General features: G+C 41.6%; 1 protein-coding gene across 1 annotated transcript in view; it reads left to right on the top strand.

Moving 5' to 3' along the window:
• The first annotated feature begins 4,738 nt into the window (after nucleotides 1–4,738).
• The window catches only part of PMFBP1 (polyamine modulated factor 1 binding protein 1), a 54,740-nt gene continuing 36,141 nt past the window's right edge, over nucleotides 4,739–23,337 (top strand). Inside the window, exons 1-4 of the mRNA XM_055233180.2 lie at nucleotides 4,739–4,883; nucleotides 5,668–5,739; nucleotides 12,016–12,165; nucleotides 22,551–22,799. Coding sequence (XP_055089155.1) covers nucleotides 5,728–5,739; nucleotides 12,016–12,165; nucleotides 22,551–22,799 — 411 coding nt within the window. The 5' untranslated portion in view covers nucleotides 4,739–4,883; nucleotides 5,668–5,727. The remainder of the gene's footprint in view (nucleotides 4,884–5,667; nucleotides 5,740–12,015; nucleotides 12,166–22,550; nucleotides 22,800–23,337) is intronic.

The following is a 23,337-nucleotide window of genomic DNA, read 5'->3' as shown; positions in this document are numbered from 1 at the left end:
ATCTCAAGAGAAAACCAAGGCAAATCGAGAAAGGGAAGGGGCATTTGAGAAACATATCTGTGGAATCACCGAAGAGCTGGTCCACAATGAAACAGGGGTTCCAAAATGTAGAGTATAAGCAACTAGTGGAGGTGCTAGAAATGGTGAGTGAATTGTAAAGAGAGATCTCTCAGAGTAACTTAAATAAGGGTGTTTTGTCAGTGTCAGCTTGCATTAGATTCAGGTGTGTGAAACAGAAAAATTAAAAACAAAATCATTACTTAAGCAAGATAGAAATTGCTCTTTCTATCCAGGGCTGGCAATGGTAGTTCCATAGCATTAAGGCCTCGTGTTCCAGATGGCTGGTGGAACATCAGGCATTAAATCAGCATTGCAAGCCATTAGAAAGGTGGGAAGAACAAAGAGCTGTGCACTACTTCTCTTTCAGAAGATTTCATGGAAGTCCCCACAATACTTCCTTTTATGTCTCATTGACCAAAACTTAGACACATAATCATACCTAGCTCAAGAGAGGCTAGGAGATAGAGTCCTTTAGATGAGTGCATGCACATCCCCATAAAATGAGCATCTGTTACTAAGGAAAATAAAGAGTATGGATGTTGGAACAAACAACAAACAGCCTCTGTGAAAGGTAGCAAAGAAGAGAGCCAGGGGGAGACATTTTCATCTAGGACAGTGAATCTCATAAATCCTGGATTCCTTCTTCTGCTCCTCCTGGCCCCTGATTTCTTCTGTCATTCAAAAGCCTCTTTCTGGGGAGATCCAACTAGCCCTACTTTCTCTCCAGAAGAACTCCAGTCCTGGAATTGGACTATGGCTCAGTCAGTGACATTGGTGTCAGGTTCCTATTCACTGTTACTCTGCAGAACCCCAAACCCTGGCAAAACCATTCTCCAACATCATCTCCCCCTACCAGTTATGCCCTGCACTACCAGGGATTTTCTCCTTTAGAACCGGGTTTGGATTCAAAAAGGTGAACTCTCTGCATGCCAAGCCTCTGCACGCCAAGCCTCTGCACACTGGCTCCAATCGTACATTCTGGGTAGAAATAATTTAGTATACAATAAGTATCCCTGTCTGTTCATGGGGCTCACTTATTTTTAAAAATAGAGAAAATGTTTAGCTCCCTCTCATTGTTTCAATAATTAAGAGCTCTAAGATTCATCACACTCTTTTTCATTGGTAGGAGGTAGAACATTGGAGAAAAATCTAAAGCCCAGCATAAGTAAAGGAAAGACTTATGGCTTAGTATAGCTAAGCCTAAGTTAGTTTGTATTATCCCACAAAGATAGCTTTAATTTTAAACCAAAAAAGCATCTCTTTCCTTGAAAACCCAGAAACATGTTTTAGATTAGGAAAAACAGACCCTTGATTTTCTTCCATCCAGGCCATGAAGGAAAAGGAATAGTCAGTGTTCCTTAGAGCAACAAGGTTGCTGCAAGGCCAGGAGTCAACCATATACCCAGGCAGCTACCAGTTCCTTGGGGAGGGAGTCAAAATTAGCAATCTGTGATTACGGCATTTGTGTAACCTAATGTGGGCAGGTGGTATGTGAAGTACTAACTGATGTGTTTCACATCCTGGCCTGCTAAAACTGCATTTCTGAGAACTTGTTCACTTATGCCCCTTTTCCTTCCTCTCTCCAAAACCACACAAAGACCCTTTGAGTTAGGAAAGAGGAGGAATAGGGTAACTGGAACATAAGCAAGAGAATTAGACCCTGGTGAGATCTATGAGATGGGGCAGAAGGGAGGGAAAACAATAGATTCCCACATAGGTTTAGCAATCCAAGGGCAGAGGGACTTTTGATCAAAACCAGGAAAGTGAGCATCCTGTCCTCTTTCTCTCAATACCTTTCAAGTTAAAAGATAGAATGCTGATAGGACAGGTCTAAGAGACAGTCTGAAACTATTCTCATATGGTCTGTGTGTATGCATGTGTTTGTGTCTTCATGGGAAACGGGAGGAACATCTTCAAAGGATGAGGAAGGGCCAGGCGACCCAAAGCCCTTAGGATGAGGAAGACACAGGATATAAGGTGATATGGTTTGGCTGTGTCATCTTGAATTGTAATCCCACAATCCCCATGTGTTGTGATAGGGAGCTGGTGGGAGGTAATTGAATCATGGGATGTTTTCCCCCATGCTGTTCTCATGATAGTGAATGAGTTCTCACGAGATCTGATGGTTTTATAAGCATCTGGCATTTCCCATGCTGGCACTCATTCTCTCTCCTGCCGCCTTGTGAAGAGGTGCTGTCTGCCATGATTTTAAGTTTCCTGAGGCCTCCCCAGCCATGCAGAACTGTGAGTCAATTAAACCTCTTTTCTTTATAAATTACCCAGTTTCGGGTATTTCCATATAGCAATGTGAGAACAGACTAATATTAGTACATGTGGCCTACTGACCAGGACAATGACACCTCGGCATACTCTACCTGGGAGAGATGCCCATGACCATGGACCACAAGCTTCCCCTGGTGCCAGGATCCAAACTGGGACCTCAAAATCTTAGGCAGACTCTGGAGAGGACTTAAAGAGGTTGAGAGAATCATGAACTGTGAGGGAATCATGAACTGATTCATTTTTAACCTGAAAGTCATGGTGCTTTCTCAGAAATAACTAAGATTATGTTTTCTGCCATTTGGTGAAAATGGGGCTAAACAAAAACACTGAGTAATAGAAAGAGTTACTTTCTCTTTTTGCACACCTAACTTGATACTTGCTACCTTAGTCACCCATTTGAGGTGTGGTGTTAGGTGTTTCTTGGGAATCTGCAAGGTACTCTGAGAGTGGACTGAGGGAAGGCACAAAACATCACTAGAAGGTCTGACCAAGTTTTTGTTTTCACTACAATCATTTTTTTAGGCACAGCTGTCACCAAGAGAAGGCCTACTTTGAAAAGCGGATGGCAGGAGTTTTGAATACAAGAAAGGAGTTGCCTGGGCAGATGGCAGCAGATAAGGCATGAAGAAATGAAGATCTCAACAGAGACGCAGGAGGCAGAACGGAATATGTAAGAACAAGGGTTCGAGAAGAGAGAGACATGAGCAAAGTCCTGGCTTCAGAGAGTCAGTAGCCGGGGATCTGGTAGAGAGTCCCTCCCTCTGGGATGAGCCCTTCCTCCACAAAATATCTGTCCAGCCATACTCCTCAGTCAGACAGCACTGTGAAGGTTCACATGGCATTTCATAAAGCCTATGGGGCTCCCCCAAAGCACTCTTCCCTATCCATCTGGCAAACATTACTGTCAAATGTATCAAAAACTTACCATATAGCACTTCCAGTTTTTTCGTCATAAGCCCTTCCAAACTGCCCACTGCTATTGTTAATGACTCTAGATTCTGACGTCTCCTTCATGGAACAAACTCCAGCTCTCTTTTTTTCTTCCTGCTTACCTTACTTAGTAAATTTCAGTATATTTTCATGCAAACGTTAGAACCTATGCCTTCTACTTTTCCTTCGAAACACTCTTGGCCGTTGCAACTACAGCTGTGTAACTCCATAGTGGATGAAACCATCATAATCTAGAAAATCATTTTCTGTCTTTTGGACAAGATTTCATCTGATTTCAGAATCATCTCCTGACAATCCAGTGGGCTTGCCTGCAAAGAAGTATGATTCTCAAGGGTACATTTGTTCCATTACAACTTTTTGTATGATATTTGAGTGAGTTCATAGTTCCTCCTAAAGAAAGGTGTCCATCGTGGTAGAGCACTGAATCAGTGAACTTTAAAGCTAGGAAAGACTTCTAAAGGCCACTTATTATAGCTTCCTAGTTTACAGCAGCAGAAATGAAGGCTCAGAGATATGAAGGCCTTTCCAAAGGCCACTCCTCCAGTGAGGTGCTGAACCAGGTTTAGAAGCTTGGTGGCCTAGAACCCTGTTGAGTGTTCTTTTATGCCACGCTATTTTTAATCTTCTTGCTTGACTAGTGTGGAAGTCATTTGTGATGTTCGCCAGCACAGGCATACCTCGTGTTACTGCTCTTCACTTTACTGTGCTTCACTGATACTGCATTTTTAACAAATTGAAGGTTTGTAGCAATCCTGCATCAAGCAAGTCTATTGGCGCCATTTTTCCAACAGCATGTGCTGCCTTGTGTCCACATCAGCATTTTTTTAGCAACAAAGTATTTTTAATTAAGTTATGCACCTTATTTTCTTAGACATAATACTATTGCACACTTAGTAGACCACAGTATAGTGTAATCATAAGTTTTCTATGCACTGAGAAACCAAGAAATTTGTGTGACTTGCCTCATTGTAATATTCGCTTTATTTTGGTGGTCAGAAACCAAACCCGCAATCTCTCTGACATATGCCTATATTTCTTTGAGGAGGTAATGAAGAAGTTAGGCATGGCCATGTGACTTGTTTTGGCTAATGAAATGTGAGCAGAAGCAAAGTGTTTCACTTCCACTTTAAGAACCAGTAGGTGATTCACCAAGTTCCCTTTCTGCTGCCATGGCAACAGGCAACATACTAGATAATAGAAGTTCACTAGCTGAGGACTACGAGGATATTGAGGACAATGTGGAGCAGAGCCCCAGCTGACTCATAAAGGATATGTAGATGAGTAAAAAATAAACCTTCACGGTTGTAAGCCACTGAGACTTGGGGGTTGTTTGTTACTACACCATCACCTAGCCTGTCCCCACCAGGTGAGCCTGAGCCACACCTCCATTCCCATGATGCACCTCTGTGCATGAAGACTTCAGAGGGTACCCAATGCAGGAAATCAGAATTCAGCTCCATAAAACGTTCCAGATTCCACATATCACCAACATTCTTTCTTCCTCTTGGCTTATATTAGGGATAGGGGATGTGGTTTATTACAAAGGATGAGTATTTTGATAGCTTCTCATTCCTTGAACTATTCCTCAGGTAAGTTCCTGGTGGAAATACCTCTATTCTTAGGGTTAAAAACAGAATGAATGAGATGATTTTAATAAGCTCAGTGCATTATGACCTCAAATGCATCATCCTGTACTTACAGGCACATACACATGCAAAGATCTTTGGTTTCCTGGGAGGCTTTCTAGCTAGATAAGTCTCAGCACTTCACATGTTTCCTAACTTTATGAGCATCAACATTTTGGCAAGCTGATGCTTCAAAAACATCACATCATCAGATATTTCATTGAATAGTTACAAAATTAATGGAAGCTCCTCATAGAGTAGTAAGACAGCCTCTGTGACCCTGGGTAAGTCACTTAGCCTCTCTGGGCCTCAGTTTCCTTATCTTTAAATAAGGATAGTCGTAGTCCCTCCCTCCCAGGGTTCATGTGAGAATGAAATTAGGTCATGCACATCATGTCTGGTTCATAATAAGTACATAATATTAGCTATATCTGAGCCATAGAGTACATAGAAATCTAAAAAGTAAACTCGATTCAGACTTTTTGCTTTCCAAGAAGGGTAAATTCAGAAACTGTTTGGTTCACCAAGTAGTGGTTTTCTGGAAAAGATGTAAAACCATGGTCCTGCCATCTGGAGGTTTTAACACCCTTTTGAAAACACAAACAGATGGGTAAGCAAGTGGGTATTGCTAACAGTTCAGGAAAATTTTCCAAACCTCTTGCTGAGGGCATAGATCCAGCTGGGAAAATCTTTAAAGGGCAGAGGCTCATTTATACTTTTTCCATCTTAAATACTTGGACTTTTTCAGGTTTATAACAAGGCTCAGAAAATACTAAAGGTTAAAGGAGAATTGAGAGCTGCCAAGGAAATGAAAGATGAGGTAAGGCTCCTAACTCCTCTACATGCGTGGAGTTGAATATTCATTACAAGGGACTTTTTTCTTGTTTTATGATTCAAAATTCCAGTAATAAGCATCAAAAAATATCATGGACAGAGGTGGGCAGCAGAGCATCGTGTTTAAGAGCCCAGACTCGAGCTGGGTGGGTCTGGGTCCATATCTACCAGCAGTATGATACTGAGTTTGTTGCCTACTCTAAGTTTCCTTTGCCTTATCTAGAAAATATGAATTATGATCACCTACTCCAAGTTTCCTTTGCTGTATCTAGAAAATATGAATGGTGATCACCGATTCCAAAGACTCGATATGAGGATTAACAAAGGTAGTGCATGTAGAAAGCACTTAATCGATATTAACTATTGTTGCTAACATTCTCTCTTTATCTGGAATGATATGAAAATGGAGTGTCTGATTAGTTTAATATTTTGGTCAAACTGTGTTTATGGGGCCAGGCGCAGTGACTCAAACCTGTAATCCCAGCACTTTGGGAGGCCAAGGCAGGAGGATCGCTTGAGCCCAAGAGTTTAAGACCAGCCTGGGCAACATGGTAAGACCCCTGTCTCTACAAAAATTTAAAAAAATTAGCCAGGTGTGGTGGCATGCTCTTTTGGTCCCAGCCACTCAGGAGGCTGAGGCAAGTGGATCACCTGAGCCTGGCAGGTTGAAGCTTCAGTGAACCATGATCACACCAGTGCATTCCAGCCAGGGCGACAAAGACCCTGTCTCAAAAACAACAACAACAGCAGCAAACTATGTTTATGTATGCCCTACCTTGTTCCAGAAAGGATTTAAGGGGACTGTTTTGATGAGTAAAGGATTGTCCCACGTACCATATGCTTTTTAACAGACCTCCTACCAAGAGGTGAGCATATTCTGAAACAGGCAGTCCACTCCTTTCCTGCTGCATTACTGGAGCCGTACAGAACTTGATACCAGTTCTGTGGTGAACAAGGATCTGGTATGGATTTTCTAGAAGGCTCTTCCTTCATTTAATTTATATCTTTGGAGCACCTTCAATGTGCCAGGCATTCATTGTTCTAGGAGCTGGGAATAAAGCAGTGAACAAAATAGACAAAGATCTCTACTCTCATGGAGCTTACCTTCTTAGTAGAATAATTTCTCAAATGATATGATAGTGAAAAGTCTGTGAAAATTGCCCAGGTGCCAATAAAAATCAGCCCACGTTCCATAGGTGGCTGATCTCTACCATATGTCATATGTATGTATCCTAGACTGTATACTTACAGGGTGTGCCAATTTTGTTTTTATGGCGAACACTAATCTAGCCTTCCACGATATGTGTCAGACAGTGTTCTAAGTACACTGTATTTACCAATGCATTTAATCCTCGCAACAACCTCAAGAAAAACATAATTATCTCTATATTATACATGGGGAAATGTAGGCACAGAAGTTAAATAACTTGTGCTTGAATACACAGCTGATAAGGGGATCTCTCAGCTATCTTTTTTGTTAATCTAAGTGTGCGTGTGTGTGTGTGTGTGTGTGTGTGTTTAGCCTTATTATATTTCATAATGTTTTCTTTATTTTTTAAATCTTTTGTATTATACTTTAAGTTCTGGGATACATGTGCAGAATGTGCAGGTTTGTTACATAAGTATACACCAATTTTTAAAGAATTTAGAACACCATAAAATATAGTCACTCTTCAGTATATGCACATAATTGGTTCTAAATTTTTGTTCACAGGCAAAACCTTGTATAAGTACCCATTAATTTCATTCATAAGTAATGCAAAAACTGTAATATTTCTATAAATGGGAAAGTCAACTTGGGAATCAAGTCAGTAATATCAATAATAGTGTTTAAAATTACTGTAGACAACTGTAAACTCTACTATTACACAAGTGAAATGTAAAAATTCCTGAATCAATGTTAGTTTTTAAGGTTTCATGATTCTTAAGGCATAACTCTCACCATAAATTGAATGGTTGTGATATTAGTGGTGGTTAAAAGTGGTTTCCCATTGATTATTGAAGATTTGTCCTCATCCTCAGACAAATAAGATAATATCCTAAATATGATGACCTTTATGGTGTTATTGGTTGAATCCAAAATTACTCGGATTTTCATGTTGGAATGCCAAATCCCTGGGAATGCTGCCATTTTGAATCTTTGCAATGCTCTTGGGCTCTGAAAATGCTACTGAATCACGAGCTTCAATTTAACATTAGCTTCCCCCAAGAAGAAGCTTGAGACTGTTAATACTTGGAAACCTAGAACAAAATGTCTTCTCCTATTTTGAAATACATGTTTGAGATACCATGCTTTTTGACAAAAGACACATTTAATTACTACAGAAAATTTGCTTCAGTAAATAACCTATTTTCCAATAGTTATCATGAATATGGTAGCAACTGCAGTATCAGCACTCATCATTTTGCCTGTGGGTTGATAGCTGCTGCTGCTGTTATATGTTTCAAAGCAGAGTGACCATGTTCCAACCTTATATAAGAGAAACCGGGTATCTAAGTACATGACTTAGGTAAATGAAAACTCACCTAGCAGTGGAGACTTGTGATTTCAGCCATTGTTAATGACTTCAGATCCAGGACAAGATCAGATGGTGCCTGAGGGTCAGCATTATGACTCTCAGTTCATCTCATGCCCCAGTAATGGTTACAGAGCTATGATTGATGAAATGTCAGATTAAATCTATCCCTATTGCATGTTGATACTCAAAAGGCATCTGCCTGGAATTTAGCCTTCATAAAGTAGATAGGATTATAGTTTACAGCTAATATCTGTGAGAGATACTAGCAAGAAATTAGGTTCACTGAGACCCCAGAAACATTGGCTTTTCTGGGGTTCTGATGTGAGCACAGCCTTTTCTAATAACTTCCTATAATTAAAAATCGAACATCATTCTGGAAATCACCTGATCACTCTCCCAGCATTTTTACTCCTTTTCTGATGCATCAAAACCTCTTTATAATTTGGTCTTCAGGAGTGAATGGTTAAGTTTTGTTTCAAAAGTAAATTTCACTTGACATCCATCAAAACATATTTGTTATTCAACTGGTTTAAGGAATATTCAAAGAAAGATGATTTATTCCAAACCTTGTTTCATGAATGAAGACATTTTCTCAGAGACTCTGAGCCAATGCTAAATGTACAAATTAGATGAGATCATCTATATTGAAGATACAATTCTGAACTTCTGGTGGTGCAAAAGAATTGGGCTGTCAGGTCTTCTACTCAGAGGACATCCAAAACTGGAGGGAGAAAGGATATTTTTATTGGCCTGAGAGACAGCACTTAACTTTTAATTTAGAGAGACTCAAGTGTGTATCATTGGTATTTTGTTAGTGAGCCTTCAGTGTGCTAGTCTCCACGGGGAACAATCTGGTGTCAGGGTCCCTGCCTTAAGATGCATATATTCAGCACCAAGGCAAGAGTATAGGGTATTTGGCTCTCCTGTGGAGGAGGCATCTTGTTGCCACCTAACCTGCTCATAGATGCCAAAGAAAGACAGTCCTGTGGTCAGAGTGGAGAGGCTCCTTAGGGTCCCACTTCCTGGAGAGGTTCCATTACCCTATTCCCAGTGTGGTAACCACAGGAAAGGGATCCAAAGCACCAGAATCAAACTACCACTCTTTATCGAGTTATGGATTTTGTTTCCAAGTTAGAAAACAGTGTCTGTACACCATTTTTTAAGGCCACTCTACACATATTCTCTTAAGAGAGTCCCCGGTAATTGTCTTAATGGTAATTACACGCTTGGGGCAGTTGACATCCACTGTTATTTTTCTGGAAGTGAGGAACGAAGGATAGGAGCAAGAGAGGAGGAGGGAGAGTTTTGAGATAATGAAATCCTTTTAATGACAGAGCCATGCCATTAACCTAATTAAACTGTAAAGTGGTTAAAAAAAAAAGTCCAGGTACTAAATGGAAATGAAGAAATAAATCAGCGGAGACAGCAGCAGTTCTGGGAAACCTTCTGAATTCCAAATACTCTGACATTGCAATGTCCAATTCTCGCCGTTGTCCTCTGGCCCCCCTTGGCCTTGTGCAGGGGTCCTTTAAACTGACCTGTCCAGTAAGATTTGATTTACGATGTCCATATCAGGTCTCCAGTTCCTCTGGGAATGTGTGTTATGCAGCTCATATATTTCAAAAGACAGGCCAGTCAGTCGGATATGATGGCAGAGCACTGGCTACAGGGTCAGGAAGAATGTGCTCTCCTGGCCCTACTGCTAACCAGATGTGAGACCTTGGACACTGTGGCTTAGATCCCTTCACTATTTCCATGCACCTATCCCCTGCCTACTATGCACTTTTGCAGCTGTAACTCTCTTAGAAGGATTGCCTTTAGACTATTGAAGTCACTTTGCCTACAGGGGCAGAGAGCTGGAAGTTCTTAGGAGCTTATAACCCATGGGGTGGCCATTGGCCATTGACTGGCTGATGCTGAGTTTGACAGCCCAGCTTTCATTGACACCAATCAAGACAGAATCTAAGATGTAGCTCATATTTCAGAGTTTCCTGTATGAGCAGGCTAAAATTACTGACAACAGGACTCTCTGAAAATGTACCTATACTTGGTTTTTACCCCTTCCCTGTCCTGCTTCCCCCTCTTCCATGCTGGTTTTTCTTGGGAGTGTTTCTTTAATAGATGCCATGAATCCTCACTTAAGAACCCTCTCAGTAATCTAACCTAAGAGATAGGTACTGTATTAGCCCATTTTCACACTGCTATAAAGAGCTACTGGAGACTGAGTAATTTATCAGGAAAAGCGGTTTAACTGACTCACAGTTCCACATAGCTGGGGAGGCCTCAGGAAACTTACAATCATAGCGGAAGGCAAAGGGGAAGCAAGGCACATCTTACATGGCAGCAGGAGGGAGAGAGAGAGGGGAAGTGCCACACTTTTAAACTATCAGATCTCGTAAGAACTCACTCACTGTTACAAGAACAGCATGGGAGAAACCACCCCCATGACCCAATCACCTCCCACCAGGTCCCTCCCTCAACACGTGGAGATTACAATTTGAGATGAGGTTTAGTTGGGGACACAGAGCCAAACTATGTATTTACCATGAAGGAGCCAGCCTCAGTTCCTAGATTTAAAACTCAGCAATGGTAACATCTGTGCTCACAACTGTTGTAGAAAGCCAGCACAGTGACAGAACTGAAGCACTACACAGGTTCACACAGGACTTCTTCCATCTTCCTTTTCACACCATTGCCACCCACAACTCTGGGAGTGGAGGTGGCATCCTGGTGTGATAAAGCCCCACCCTCCTACAACAGCTCTGCACCTGCACCCCCACCCAAGTTACTATGCCCCACACATTCTATTTATATCTCAATCACTACTTTCCACCCCCATCTAGCAACAATTAGCTAATTCTTTTTACTCATAATCAAAGACAGAAATCTTACACCACCAGCCCAGGGATTTCACTTTTGTTCCCATTGTGAATGCCTCTAAAGAAAAGCACTGGGTTGGCCAGGCATGGTGGCTCATGCCTGTAATCCCAGCACTTTGGGAGGCCAAGGTGGGCAGATCACGAGGTCAGGAGATCAAGACCATCCTGGCTAACACGGTGAAACCCTGTCTCTACTAAAAATACAAAATTTAGCCGGGCGTAGTGGCAGGTGCCTGTAGTCCCAACTACTCGGGAGGCTGAGACAGAAGAATGGTTTAAGTAAACCCAGGAAGCGGAGCTTGCAGTGAGCCTAGATTGCACCACTGCACTCCAGCCTGGGCAATAGAGCGAGACTCCATCTCAAAAGAAAAGAAAAGAAAAGCACTGGGTTTATAGGTGAGGGAGATCTTTTGGTCTAGTGGGTAGAAGAGAAAGGTGAGAGACTTCACAATCCCATATCAAGCCCATCATGGATTCACTATACTTGTCTTGACAAGTTCATTTGACATCTCAATATGTTCATCAGTGGCAGAGCCATTAATATTTATAGACAGTCCACTAGGTGCCTAGAATTATTCTAGGCACTGGCTTCCTCTTGAAAAACAGGGGAATTGTCTGTTGTGCACCCCCAACAGTGTGGTGAAGATTAATTAATATAAATCAGTAATTGTCTGAATAATGCAGAGCGCTCAGACACCTGGCAACTGGAAACTGTGTAAATGTTACACAGGATGAGTAATAACAGCTAACGGCTGATGGACAAATTTCCAGCAAATTTCAAGTCTCTGTCAACCTGTTAAGTGAACGAAAGCAGCACTTTCTTGATAGCTTATAATTGATGCTTTTGTTTTTCTGGCTGCCTAGGCAGGGGAGAGAGACAGAGAAGTGAGCAGCCTGAACAGCAAGCTGTTAAGCCTGCTTGACATCAAGAATCTGCACGATGTCTGCAAGAGACAGAGGAAGACCTTGCAGGACAATCAGCTCTGCGTGGAGGAGGCAATGAACAGCAGTCACGTAAGGGACTTGGCAGCAGCCGCTCACCCCTGCTCCCTTGACTTCTGCCTCTGCTCCCTTGGGCAGGAATAATAGAAAGTTCTTCCACTGTTCATTCAAGAGTACTTATTAAGCAAGCAATGAGAGAGAGTTAAGAGAATTAAACACGCACACCGCAACACGCATACACATGGAAAATGCCAGTCCTGCCTTCAGGACTTTTCCATTTATCTCCACGGTCATGTACATCCTAGGCACAATGTTTTCCTTATCTGGCCTTTCACACCTGTATTTACAGCTCATTGCCCTGAAAATATCAGATCATAGTGATACAGGGGGAGCAGCATCTGCTGTGGATCTCAGACAAACTTCTAAGTCAACCATGAAAATAAAAACCATCACACCTGCTCTAAGGTATCAGTGGCCATCGGGGTAGCAAGGGATCTTTATTGCTGCACTTGTGTCTCACTGCCTGCAAGCTTTTCTTCTGGATGCAGGAAACTGATCATAGGACAAGCTCAGGTTCTCAAGAGTTAATGCCCCTAGAAGCAACCCTCAAGCAATGTCAGATGGGGAGATGGTAGATTACATCTCCCACCTTCCTTTCTCCCTAATCAGAGGTAACCCGAGGCATGCTGTCTCACAGACTTCCTCAATGGACCTGAGCCCAGTTGCTCACAGTGGTACCTGACTTGATGACACACCTTTTTTTTTTTAACCCAATGTTGTTTTTGTTGTTGTTGTTGTTGTTGTTACATGAGTAAGTTCTTTAGTGGTGACTTGTGAGATTTTGGTGCACCCATCACCCAAGCAGTATACACTGAACCCAATTTGTAGTCTTTTATCCCTCACCCCCCCCACCCTTTCCCCAGAGTCCGCAAAGTTCATTGTTTCACTCTTATGCCTTTGCATCCTCATAGCTTAGCTCTCACTTATAAGTAAGAACATATGATGTTTGGTTTCCCATTCCTGAGTTACTTCACTTAGAATAATAGTCTCCAGTTCCATCCAGGTTGCTGTGAATGCCGTTAATTCATTCCTTTTTATGGCTGAGTAGTATTCCATTGTATATATATACCACATGCGAAAATATGGAACCAGTCAAATGCCCGTCAACCAATGAGTGGACACACCTTTTATCTGCTTCCTTCCCTTCCTTGTTTCAGTCTCCCACTCCCCAACCAGAGTTTCCTAAGACCACCTCCCACATCAACTACTACTTGACCCTCAGTTCCTTGTCACAGAGCCTGCTTTCAGGGGTGCCCAAGTCAAGACACTCAGTAGCACTGATCCTACACATGTGTGAACATGCAGACCTCCTGGCATGAGCATCTTTCTTGAGACTGTGATTTTCAACTAATACTTATCTAGAGTCTAGGCTGTTCATCAGCTGAGGTAATTTCATTTTAGCCTGAGGTTTGCTTTCTTTGGAAGCTCTAAATCTAAGGTCTTTAAGTCAGTCTCTAAATTTATCCACATAAGCTGGGGAGCCAGCTGGGAGATATTTTCCCACAGCTCCCTAACACTTTGGGTTTCCAAGAATTCTTTACTTGCGGTCTTCATTTCCATTTAGTGACTTGAGTTCTCAGTAAACATAAAGAAGGTCCTAGCTGCACAGACCTGTTGCTGGACACCCAAATTTAGCCTCTGGGAGGCTGTGAAGCCGCCACTGTGTTCTTCACTGTTTGTGGTCAAGGATCTGGCCTCTTTTCATTGCATCTATTAGAGTTCTCCCAGGACTTACCACCTCACTATTGAAACCACAAATTGTTCCTCTGCACTGCCCTAAAAATACTACCAACAAAGCATTTCTACTTCATCTTGTAAGCATTGCTTTCCTCAGGAAGTCACAAATAGAGAAAAATCCACTGGTTTCCTAAATGGATCTCAGGAAGAAGATTATCATAATTTACTTCTTTCTAAATATTAACATTTTAGGATATTTTCACCATTGCTGTCATGAGTTTACTTATTCCCCCAGTCAGGAAAAGCCATGTGGCTTATAAAGGTACCTGGCAACTTGGAAGGAGAAAGGCATTAAATTGCATTTTATTATTCTAATTGCCCAGAAGAAGGTCTAACAGCTTGAAACAAGCTTTAAAGCGGGCTCTTTTTTCCCCTAGCACTTAGTGCAGAATTTAAATAGCAGACTACGCATACAAATACACAATTAGATGTAGACTTACACTCATCGGCTCGGAAAATCCCTTTAAGATCTGCCTTCCACATGGAAATGTAATATGGGAACAAAAGGGAAACCAAGACTTTCTGAAATTCTGACTACTCTCTAACAAGGAGCTGGGGAAACAAGCAGGAGGTCATAGTTTACAACCACAATTATCCAAGAAGATTAAAATGTTACATTAGATGTCATGTATAACAAAAGGAGCGGCAGGGAAGGGGCAAGTGATAGAAAAGAAAATGGCATGACCTTGCAAATCAAAACTACGTTATGCTCCCAATCCCAGGAACAGAGCAGGAAATAGGGTGAAGCAAATGAGGGGGCTAAGGTGCAAAATTCATGGGCACAAGCTCTTCAGGTGCCAACCTGCATGTGCTCCACCCTGAGACTGAGTGCCTCCTTAAATTTGCACCTCACTTGCCTCGCTGTAGTCCTGGCCCTGCCCAGGAATCAAAAGAGCATCTCAAAGTGAAAGGAGAAAAGAACAACAGAGATATCATAATAAAATGATCAAACCAGAAAAGAAAGGGCCTTTTGAGCAATTTTCCCAGGCTCCATTCCCTGATGGTGGCATAGGGTGCATGCCCTGAGATTCAGTAGAGCTCAGAGTGCCAAACTCATCTTTGAAGTGTACAGAGGACACTATTTTTAGCATAAAACTATATAAGGCAAGTTTGATTCCTGCGGATAAAAGTAATTTGTTGAAGATGTAAAGATTAGTAGAATCTTGATGGGCATTATTACACAGTATCGTTTTGAATCATTGGGAATGAAAAAAATACTTCACTGAATCTTCTAAATGCAATGTGAAATCCTGGATTGGATATTGGAACAGAAAAAACCACATTAGTGGAAAAACTGGTGAAATCCAATAAAGTATAGTTCATAATAATCTTCCAACATTAATTTCTTAGTTTAGACAGATGTACCCAGTTATTTAAGAAGTTAACCTTAGGGAAAGCTGTATGAAGAACATATGGGAACTCTCTGGGCTACTTTTGCAATTTTTCAGTAAATCAAAAATTATTCTAAAATACTTTTTTTAAAGTGAATCTCAGGCAAGCAGAAGTCACTAGTGAGAAGAATGTCAGCATCAGAAAGATGCATCTAAAATTAATTCATGTCACTTAAACACACAGTTCTATGCTCTACTAGTACAAGGAAGTACAAGAAATGCAATTTGTAGAAGACATAAAAAATAACAGATAAGTCTGGGCACGGTGGCTCATGCCTGTAATCCCAGCACTTTGGGAGGCTGAGGCGGGTGGATCACCTGAGGTCAGGAGTTTGACACCAGCCTGGCCAACATGATGAACCCCATGTCTACTAAAAATACAAAAATTAGCCAGGCATGGTAGCAGGCGCCTATAATCCCAGCTACTTGGGAGGCTGAGGCAAGAGAATTGCTTGAATCCAGGGGACAGAGGTTGCAGTGAGCTGAGATCATGCCACTTCACTCCAGCCTCGGCAACAGAGTGAGACTCCAGCTCAAATAAAAAAAAAAAAAAAAAAGCAACAGATAAACCCATCCAGTGATATAAGGCTAAACTAGAGTTCAAAGGAAGTATCTCACCTACCTCAAAGATAGGGAAAGAAGTTGATGACAATGACTGAAAAAGTGAGTTAGTCCTCATCGGTGCTAGTGGTTGCTGCTGCTACCTTGTGAACAAGGAGAAACTGATTCAAAAGCCAAATAACCCCTCATGCAATTCAGCTCAAAGTTTGAAAACTTCCTAGATTGTTCTATGGACCTCAACACCAAGAATACATATCACAAATTTAATAGATCATGCTGTATCAAAACGTCAAATATGAAGCACTGAGAATTTTTCAACTATACAAATGTATTCTCTGGGTTCTGCTATGGCCTGGACAGTGTTAACTTCCTTTTTCTATTGTGGGTTTTGGTCCTCTCCCCAGGAAATTAATTCGGTTTGATGTATCCAAGTCTTAAGTTTCTCAATAAAGAAAAAAAATCTCCAATAAAAAAAGATAGTGAGACTTTTTGTTCTTAAATGAAAAAAAAAAAATCATTAGGGATTCGGTTATCAGAACAATGCCAACCTAGTCAGCGCAAACTAGAACAGGGAATAAAATGGTTAAAAACTATTTGAAAAGCCAGCTTTAGGCAAATCAGCAGGGCTTGATGACATACTTCGAAGAGTACTTAAGGAATTGGCAGGTGTTATTACATAGCTGCTAGTGATTATTTTTGAGAACTCAAAAGTATAAAGAAAGTCCCTGTAGACTGAAAAAGGGTAAATGAAGTGCTCATCTTTTTAAAAAGGGAAAAAGGACAATCCCAGTAATTATAGACCTGTCAGCTTAACTTCAATACAAGGAAAATACAGAACTTAACATCAATCAATTAGCATCAACTTGAAAAGCATAAAGTATTGGGTGGAAACCAACGTGACTTTTCAAAAGGCAAATCGTGCCAGGCCAATTAATTTCCTTCTGTGATCAAGTGGCCACATAGGCAAGGAAGGAGCAATAGCTATAATCTCTTTGACCACAAGTAGGGCTGAAAGGTTGACTAAATATGGAAACAGGTTCCTATGGACAGCCAGCAGTCCCCATCTTTTCAAGCAGCTGAGACCTGGATAGAAATCCAGCTGAGAAACCTGGTACACCAGATGGCCTCCAGAATCACATCTCACTCCAGATGGTCATTTTAAGAACTAGTCTTACCTCTGTAAAATCATTTCCAACGTGCTTATTTTCGTCAGATCTCAGTTTAAAAGTCATAGAAGACTCTAATAAAATATCTATGTCTTCATTAGGAAGAATGTTTTTTTTTTTAAAAAAAAAAAAAGACAAAGAAGCAATAGGAAATAAGTTGGTGCCTTTGTGATACTGCTCTTCAGCACATTTGTAAGTGAAATGTAGGCTTCATCCATAGTGTGTCTTTTTCTATTCCTTTAGAATTTAGAAGAATAAACTTTTGAATGCATAAGGATAAATAAGTAGAAATTTAATAGGTCTCAAATAAGTCTAGGCATTTCTCCAAGTCTTTGAAATTTGATTCCCCTAAACCCATTGATGTCTATAGTGTGCAAATGTTTAAAATTCCTATCCAAAGAACTCTAGTTTCTCTGCAGATAGAAGCACTCCTTGGATCTTTATAACCAGGCAAATTAGGTTGGGTCCTATATTTGTCCTGTACTGGAAGAGTTGCATAAAATCTCATCATCTGGCTAGCCCATCATGTTGCCTCAGACCAAAATTAAACCCAGAAGATCCAAGATGACCTCTAGGGAAGATAAAGCATTGACATTTCACCAGTATCCCTGCCAGGCTGCTAAGCTTTATACACATCATTTAGAAAAAGGCATTTATTTCCCATTGGAAGATTTAAGGCCAAAGAGCAATTCTGAGCACACCTAAGTATAGATGGGGGTACCGAGTACTAGAGGGGAAGCCCTAAAGAGACAGAGAGTTTGACTTCTTTTAAAAGAAGAGCATTTCTCTCATTCTTCTGGGCAGTGAAGAAAAAATAGGGACGTGGAAGGAAAGAGAAGCAAAGAATGAAGGAGACCACGGTTAGTTTTCAGCAGGGTCATACACACTCAGCAGTGGACAGATGCTTACGAAGCCAAAAGAAAAAGGATTTTGGCAAAATCTGATAAGGATATTTTTTGAGACAGTGTCTTGCTCTGTTGCCCAGGCTGAGGTGCAGTGGTGTGATCATAGCTCACTGAAGCCTGAAACTCCAGGGCTCAAGTGATTCTCTTGCCTCAGCCTCCCAAGTAGCTGGGACTACAGGCACGTGCCAACATGCATGGCTAATTTTTTTATTTTTTTATAGAGATGGTGGTCTCGCTATGTTGCCCAGGCTGGTCTTGAACTCCTCATCTCAAGCCATTCACCCACTTTGGCCTCCCAAAGTGCTGGGATTATAGGGATGAGCCACCATGCCTGCCCTGATAAGAATTTTATTGATTTATACTAAAATAAGCCCTTCTGAATTAACCCTACCACAGGATGTTCACTCCTTTGCATTAATTCTGTCCACCTTAAGTACTTATTTGTGATCATGTTTTTTTCCAGGTAGCTCCCCACCCTCCTAACTTACTGTGTAAGCAGGAGGACTCAGGCTCTTCAGAAGCCCCTCTATCCATGTATGTGCATGTACACACACATACATGAGCACACCACACACGCTACTCCTAACTCTCTTCTCTCCAAACCTCATTCATAGATGAGTTGTGAGAATAGCAGTGTTTTTATCTTGAAAAGAATGAAAGCCCTTAACAACAATATTTAATATAATTACTGGCAATTATACCTACACAGAGTAAATACAAAATTTAGCTTTGTCCAACTTAGAACAACTTAGAAAAGAGGTCTCATCAACTTTCCTCCAGCCACATATACTGGCGTGTCTTTGCCTGGGATTTCTTTTGCCTGGTGACCATAGTGGGTCCGTTTTCTCTGTCTTCTCAATTCTGAGGCACTTAGGATGTGACACTTCCAAGAGAGCCTGGAAAGGGTCATTTGGATTGCACTGACACAATCAGCTATCATCTTTCTGGTTCTGGACTGGGTTGAGCCTCCTTTACCTTCTCTGTGCTGCCACCACCACTCTCAGTAGAGTTTTTTTGTCTTTCAGGTCCCAGCTGTTACTGAATTAATCTCATTAAAATTCCATCCCCCCAGTTACTCAGACCAAAACCCTGGCATCATCTGTTATGGATGACCATCATGTCCCACCATCTAACCTGTAACCCAGCAGCAAATCCTGTGTCCTGTCATTTCAAGATACATCTAGAACCCAACCACTTCTCCCACCCTCCATTGCTACCATCTTGGTCCACGCCATCATCCTTTGTCTGGATTATTGCAGTAGCCTCCTATCTGGTCTTTCTGTCTTTGCCTGCCTAGAGTTGATTTCCAATAAACAGCCAGTGTGTTCTTCATAAAAGCTCAGTGAGATCATGTTGCTCCTCTGCTCAGTACCCTCCAAAGGCCTTTCATCTCCCCAAAAGAAGTTAAAGTCTCGAGAATGGCTATACGATCCTAAAGACCTCACCTCCTTTTCCTATCTCACTCCATCAGGCACAACTTTCCCCCTTACTGTCTCTGCTCCAGCCAGAAAAAAAAAGTGACTGCAACCCCTGGGGCTCCTCAAATACCACCAGGCATGCTTCCACCTCCAAGGCCATCTCTCCCTGGAGCATTCCAGATGCCTTCTTTTGCCCCTTCAAGTTTTGGTTCAAATGTCAGCTTCTCAATGTGGTCCTCCATGCAAACATTTAATTCAAAAATGTAACCTCTTCCATCCTGGCATTCCTCATCTTCCTCCCGTTTTACTCTGCCCTATTGCATTTTGTCCTTCTAATACACTACATATATACTTGCTTAGTTTTCTCTCTCCCCATACTAGATGCAAACTCCACAAAGTCGGGATTTTGTCTGTTTTTGTTTTTGTTTTTGTTTTTTTGAGACGGAGTCTCGCTGTGTCACCCAGGCTGGAGTGCAGTGGTGCGATCTCAGCTCACTGCAGGCTCTGCCTCCCAGGTTCACGCCATTCTCCTGCCTCAACCTCCCAAGTAGCTGGGACTACAGGCGCCCGCCACCATGCCCGGCTAATTTTTTTTGTATTTTTAGTAGAGACGGTGTTTCACCGTGTTAGCCAAGATGGTCTCGATCTCCTGACCTCGTGATGTGCCCGCCTTGGCCTCCCAAAGTGCTGGTATTACAGGCGTGAGCCACCGCCCCCAGCCAATTTTGTCCATTTTATGTACTGCTATATCCCCATTACCTAGTGTAATGCTTGATATAGTAGGTGTACCACATCATTTGCTGAGCACATTAATTAAATGAAAATATCATACCCACACAAAGGCTAATATGGTTAATGTTCATAGCAGCAATATTCGTAATTGCCAAAAACTGAAACGACCCAAATATCCATCAACTGGTGAACAGGTAAACCAAATACGGTATATTTATACAATGGAATACTATCCAGCAATAAAAAGGAATCAAATACTGATTCTTTTTTTTTTTTTTTTTTTCTGAGACAGAGTCTCACTCTGTCACCCAGGCTGGAGTGCAGTGGCGCGATCTCAGCTCAATGCAAGCTCTACCTCCTGGGTTCATGCCATTCTCCTGCCTCAGCCTCCTGAGTAGCTGGGACTACAGGTGCCTGCCACCACACCTGGTTAATTTTTTGTATTTTTAGTAGAGACAGGGTTTCACTGTGTTAGCCAGGATGGTCTCAATCTCCTGACCTCATGATTCACCCACCTCGGCCTCCCAAAGTGCTGGGATTACAGGCGTGAGCCACTGCGGCTGGCCTCCAATACTGATTCTTGCTGCAACCTAGATGAACCTCAAAAACATTATGCAGCCAGGCACAGTGGCTCACACCTGTAATCTCAGCACTTTGGGAAGTCAAGGCGGGCAGATCACATGAGCTTAGGAGTTCGAGACCAACTTGGCCAGCATGGCAAAACCCCATCTCTACTAAAAATACAAAAATTAGCTGGGTGTGGTGGCACACACCTGTAATCCCAGCTGCTTGGGAGGCTGAGGCATGAGAATCGCTTGAACTGGGGAGGTGGAGGTTGCAGCGAGCCAAGATCACACCACTACACTCCAGCCTGGGTGACAAAGCGAGACTCTGTCTCAAAATATACATATGCTAAATTAAAGAAGCCAGAAAATGACATATTATACAATTCCATATGTGAAACGTCTAGAAAAGGCAGAAAATCCGTAGAGGCAGAAAGCAGATTTGTGGTTGCCTGGAGCTGGAGGAAGGAGCAGGAGTGACTGAAAATGGGCATGAGGAAACGTGGGGGGTTGAGAGAAATGTTCTAAAACTGGATTGTAATGATGGTCACACAATTCTATAAGTTTATTACAAGTCATTGAGTTGCACACTTAACAATGGTTGCATTTCATGATATGCAAAGTATACCTCAATAAATCTGTTTTCAAAAAGTTAATTTAAAAATTTGAAAGCCACTGTATTAGAAGTACTCTGTTAATGAGGCCAAGGCCTCAAGCTCAACCCCTCAGGAGCCAATGAGATTGCTTGGACCCTATTTTCATTTCTTTCATTCAATACATAGATACGTATGAATCTCTAATCTAGGCCCCATAATAGCGAACATGGCCCTGCCTTCCAGGAGTTTATAATCTAATTAGAAGTTAAAATGCACAGAAATAATTACAGACAGAATACAGAATAGCGCATTAAGGACATGCTAACAAAGTCTGTGGTACTGGTGCAAAGACAGCTTTGCAAGGAAAAAACAGGAAGGAGAGCAGGATTTAAACAGAATCTTAAAGAATGAGTAGGAGGAAAATAAGCAGGGTTGGATGCTAAGGACTGCCCACAGGCTACCCTCTTTATCCACCTTTCCCTCACATGTCATTGTCATAAGGGATGCTGGAAAATATAGGAAATATAGAAGCATCAGCAACTCAGGGATGTATCCTACCAGCAGAATACCTGGTAAAACATAGGTGCTTAGCCTGTGTCTGTTGAATGAATGAATGAATGAATGAATGAAAATGTAGGATGAGACTAGCAGCATTTCAGGTAGATTGTGGATTAGCAAGAAGAGATCCCACCACACACACACATATACACACATACACACACACACACACATACATACACACACATACACACACACACACACACGCACACAGAGTCAGCATCCGCAAGGTCACATCTTCCTTCAGGAGAAGGAGACAGAGTCAGTGCCCAGATGTACCTGAACAATATCTCTGGCTCTCATTTTTCAGCATTTCAAAATCCCCAAGAATTCACCCTTGACTCATTGCAATGCTCCTTTACCCAGGTGTTTTTAATACCAAATTTAGTCCAAGAACCATGGCCAGAAATCCATTTCCTTCCAAGTCACTAGTGTTATCTTTATATGGGAAGGCAACACCTCAGCATATTATTACACATATCTCCCTAGGTCCTTTATGTGTATATTTTTTCTTCTGACCTAAATAATAAGATTTTTGTGGATAAGAACCATTTTTTTTCTTCTATTGGATTCTTCTTACTGAGTGGGAATACTAAGTGATACATTTCCTTATGAATAGAGTGAAATATTTAATAAGATCTCTGTAGATGAAAAGATAAAAAGATGGATAGATGGATGTGAATGATTGAACAAATGAAAAAAAATCCTGGAATGAATACATCGTTAGTGATGATCTAAAGCCTTTTCTGTATATCCTGTCTCTATGGTAGAACAAGAAGCAAGCACAGGCATTAGCATTCGAGGAGTCAGAGGTGGAATTTGGGTCCAGTAAACAGTGTCATCTGAGACAATTCCAGCAACTGAAGAAAAAATTGCTGACCCTTCAACAAGAACTGGAGTTTCGCACAGAGGAGTTGCAGACTTCTTACTGTTCTCTCTGCCAGTATCAGTCCATCCTAGAGAAGCAGACTTCTGACCTGGTTCTTCTGCACCATCACTGCAAACTGAAAGAAGATGAGGTATAGACAGATTAACCATGGAAATAACCCACATTCTTAGGTACCTGCAGAAATCAGACCAAGCCCACTAGAAAGCAGACGCTGGACTTAGGAGAGCTTTGCAACATCCCAAGCAGGTTTTATAAACCTTCCCACTTTAATTCTTGATCTTTTTGAAGCTGAGCAGAAGGAAACTAAACTGAATGGCACAACTCGGTGAGAGCGTCAGTATTCATGCATGTGGAATATGTGGAGTGCGTGTGCAGGCGTGTGTGTGTGTGTGTGTGTGTGTGTGTAAGTCCATCTTCTCCATTCTATTAGCGTTGCAATTTAAATGCAAAAGACTGTAGGTCTCTGAGGGTTATAAAAGAGGTATAAGGTCCATTAAATCCACCATTTTTAGAAAAATAAAGTCTTGATAATATATAAATTCCTGGCACCTGTACACAAGATAAGACAACCAGACATTGAGTGGGAGTCAATCATTGAGAGTACCAGGTAATTTTTTCAGACTGGAGTTTTAGGTCATATAGACTTCACTTAAGTATATTCAGGACAT

This window comes from Symphalangus syndactylus, chromosome 11 (genome assembly GCF_028878055.3).
Source record: "Symphalangus syndactylus isolate Jambi chromosome 11, NHGRI_mSymSyn1-v2.1_pri, whole genome shotgun sequence".
NCBI classification, from domain to species: Eukaryota; Metazoa; Chordata; class Mammalia; order Primates; family Hylobatidae; genus Symphalangus; species Symphalangus syndactylus.
This window is presented reverse-complemented; position numbering and strand designations above follow the sequence as displayed.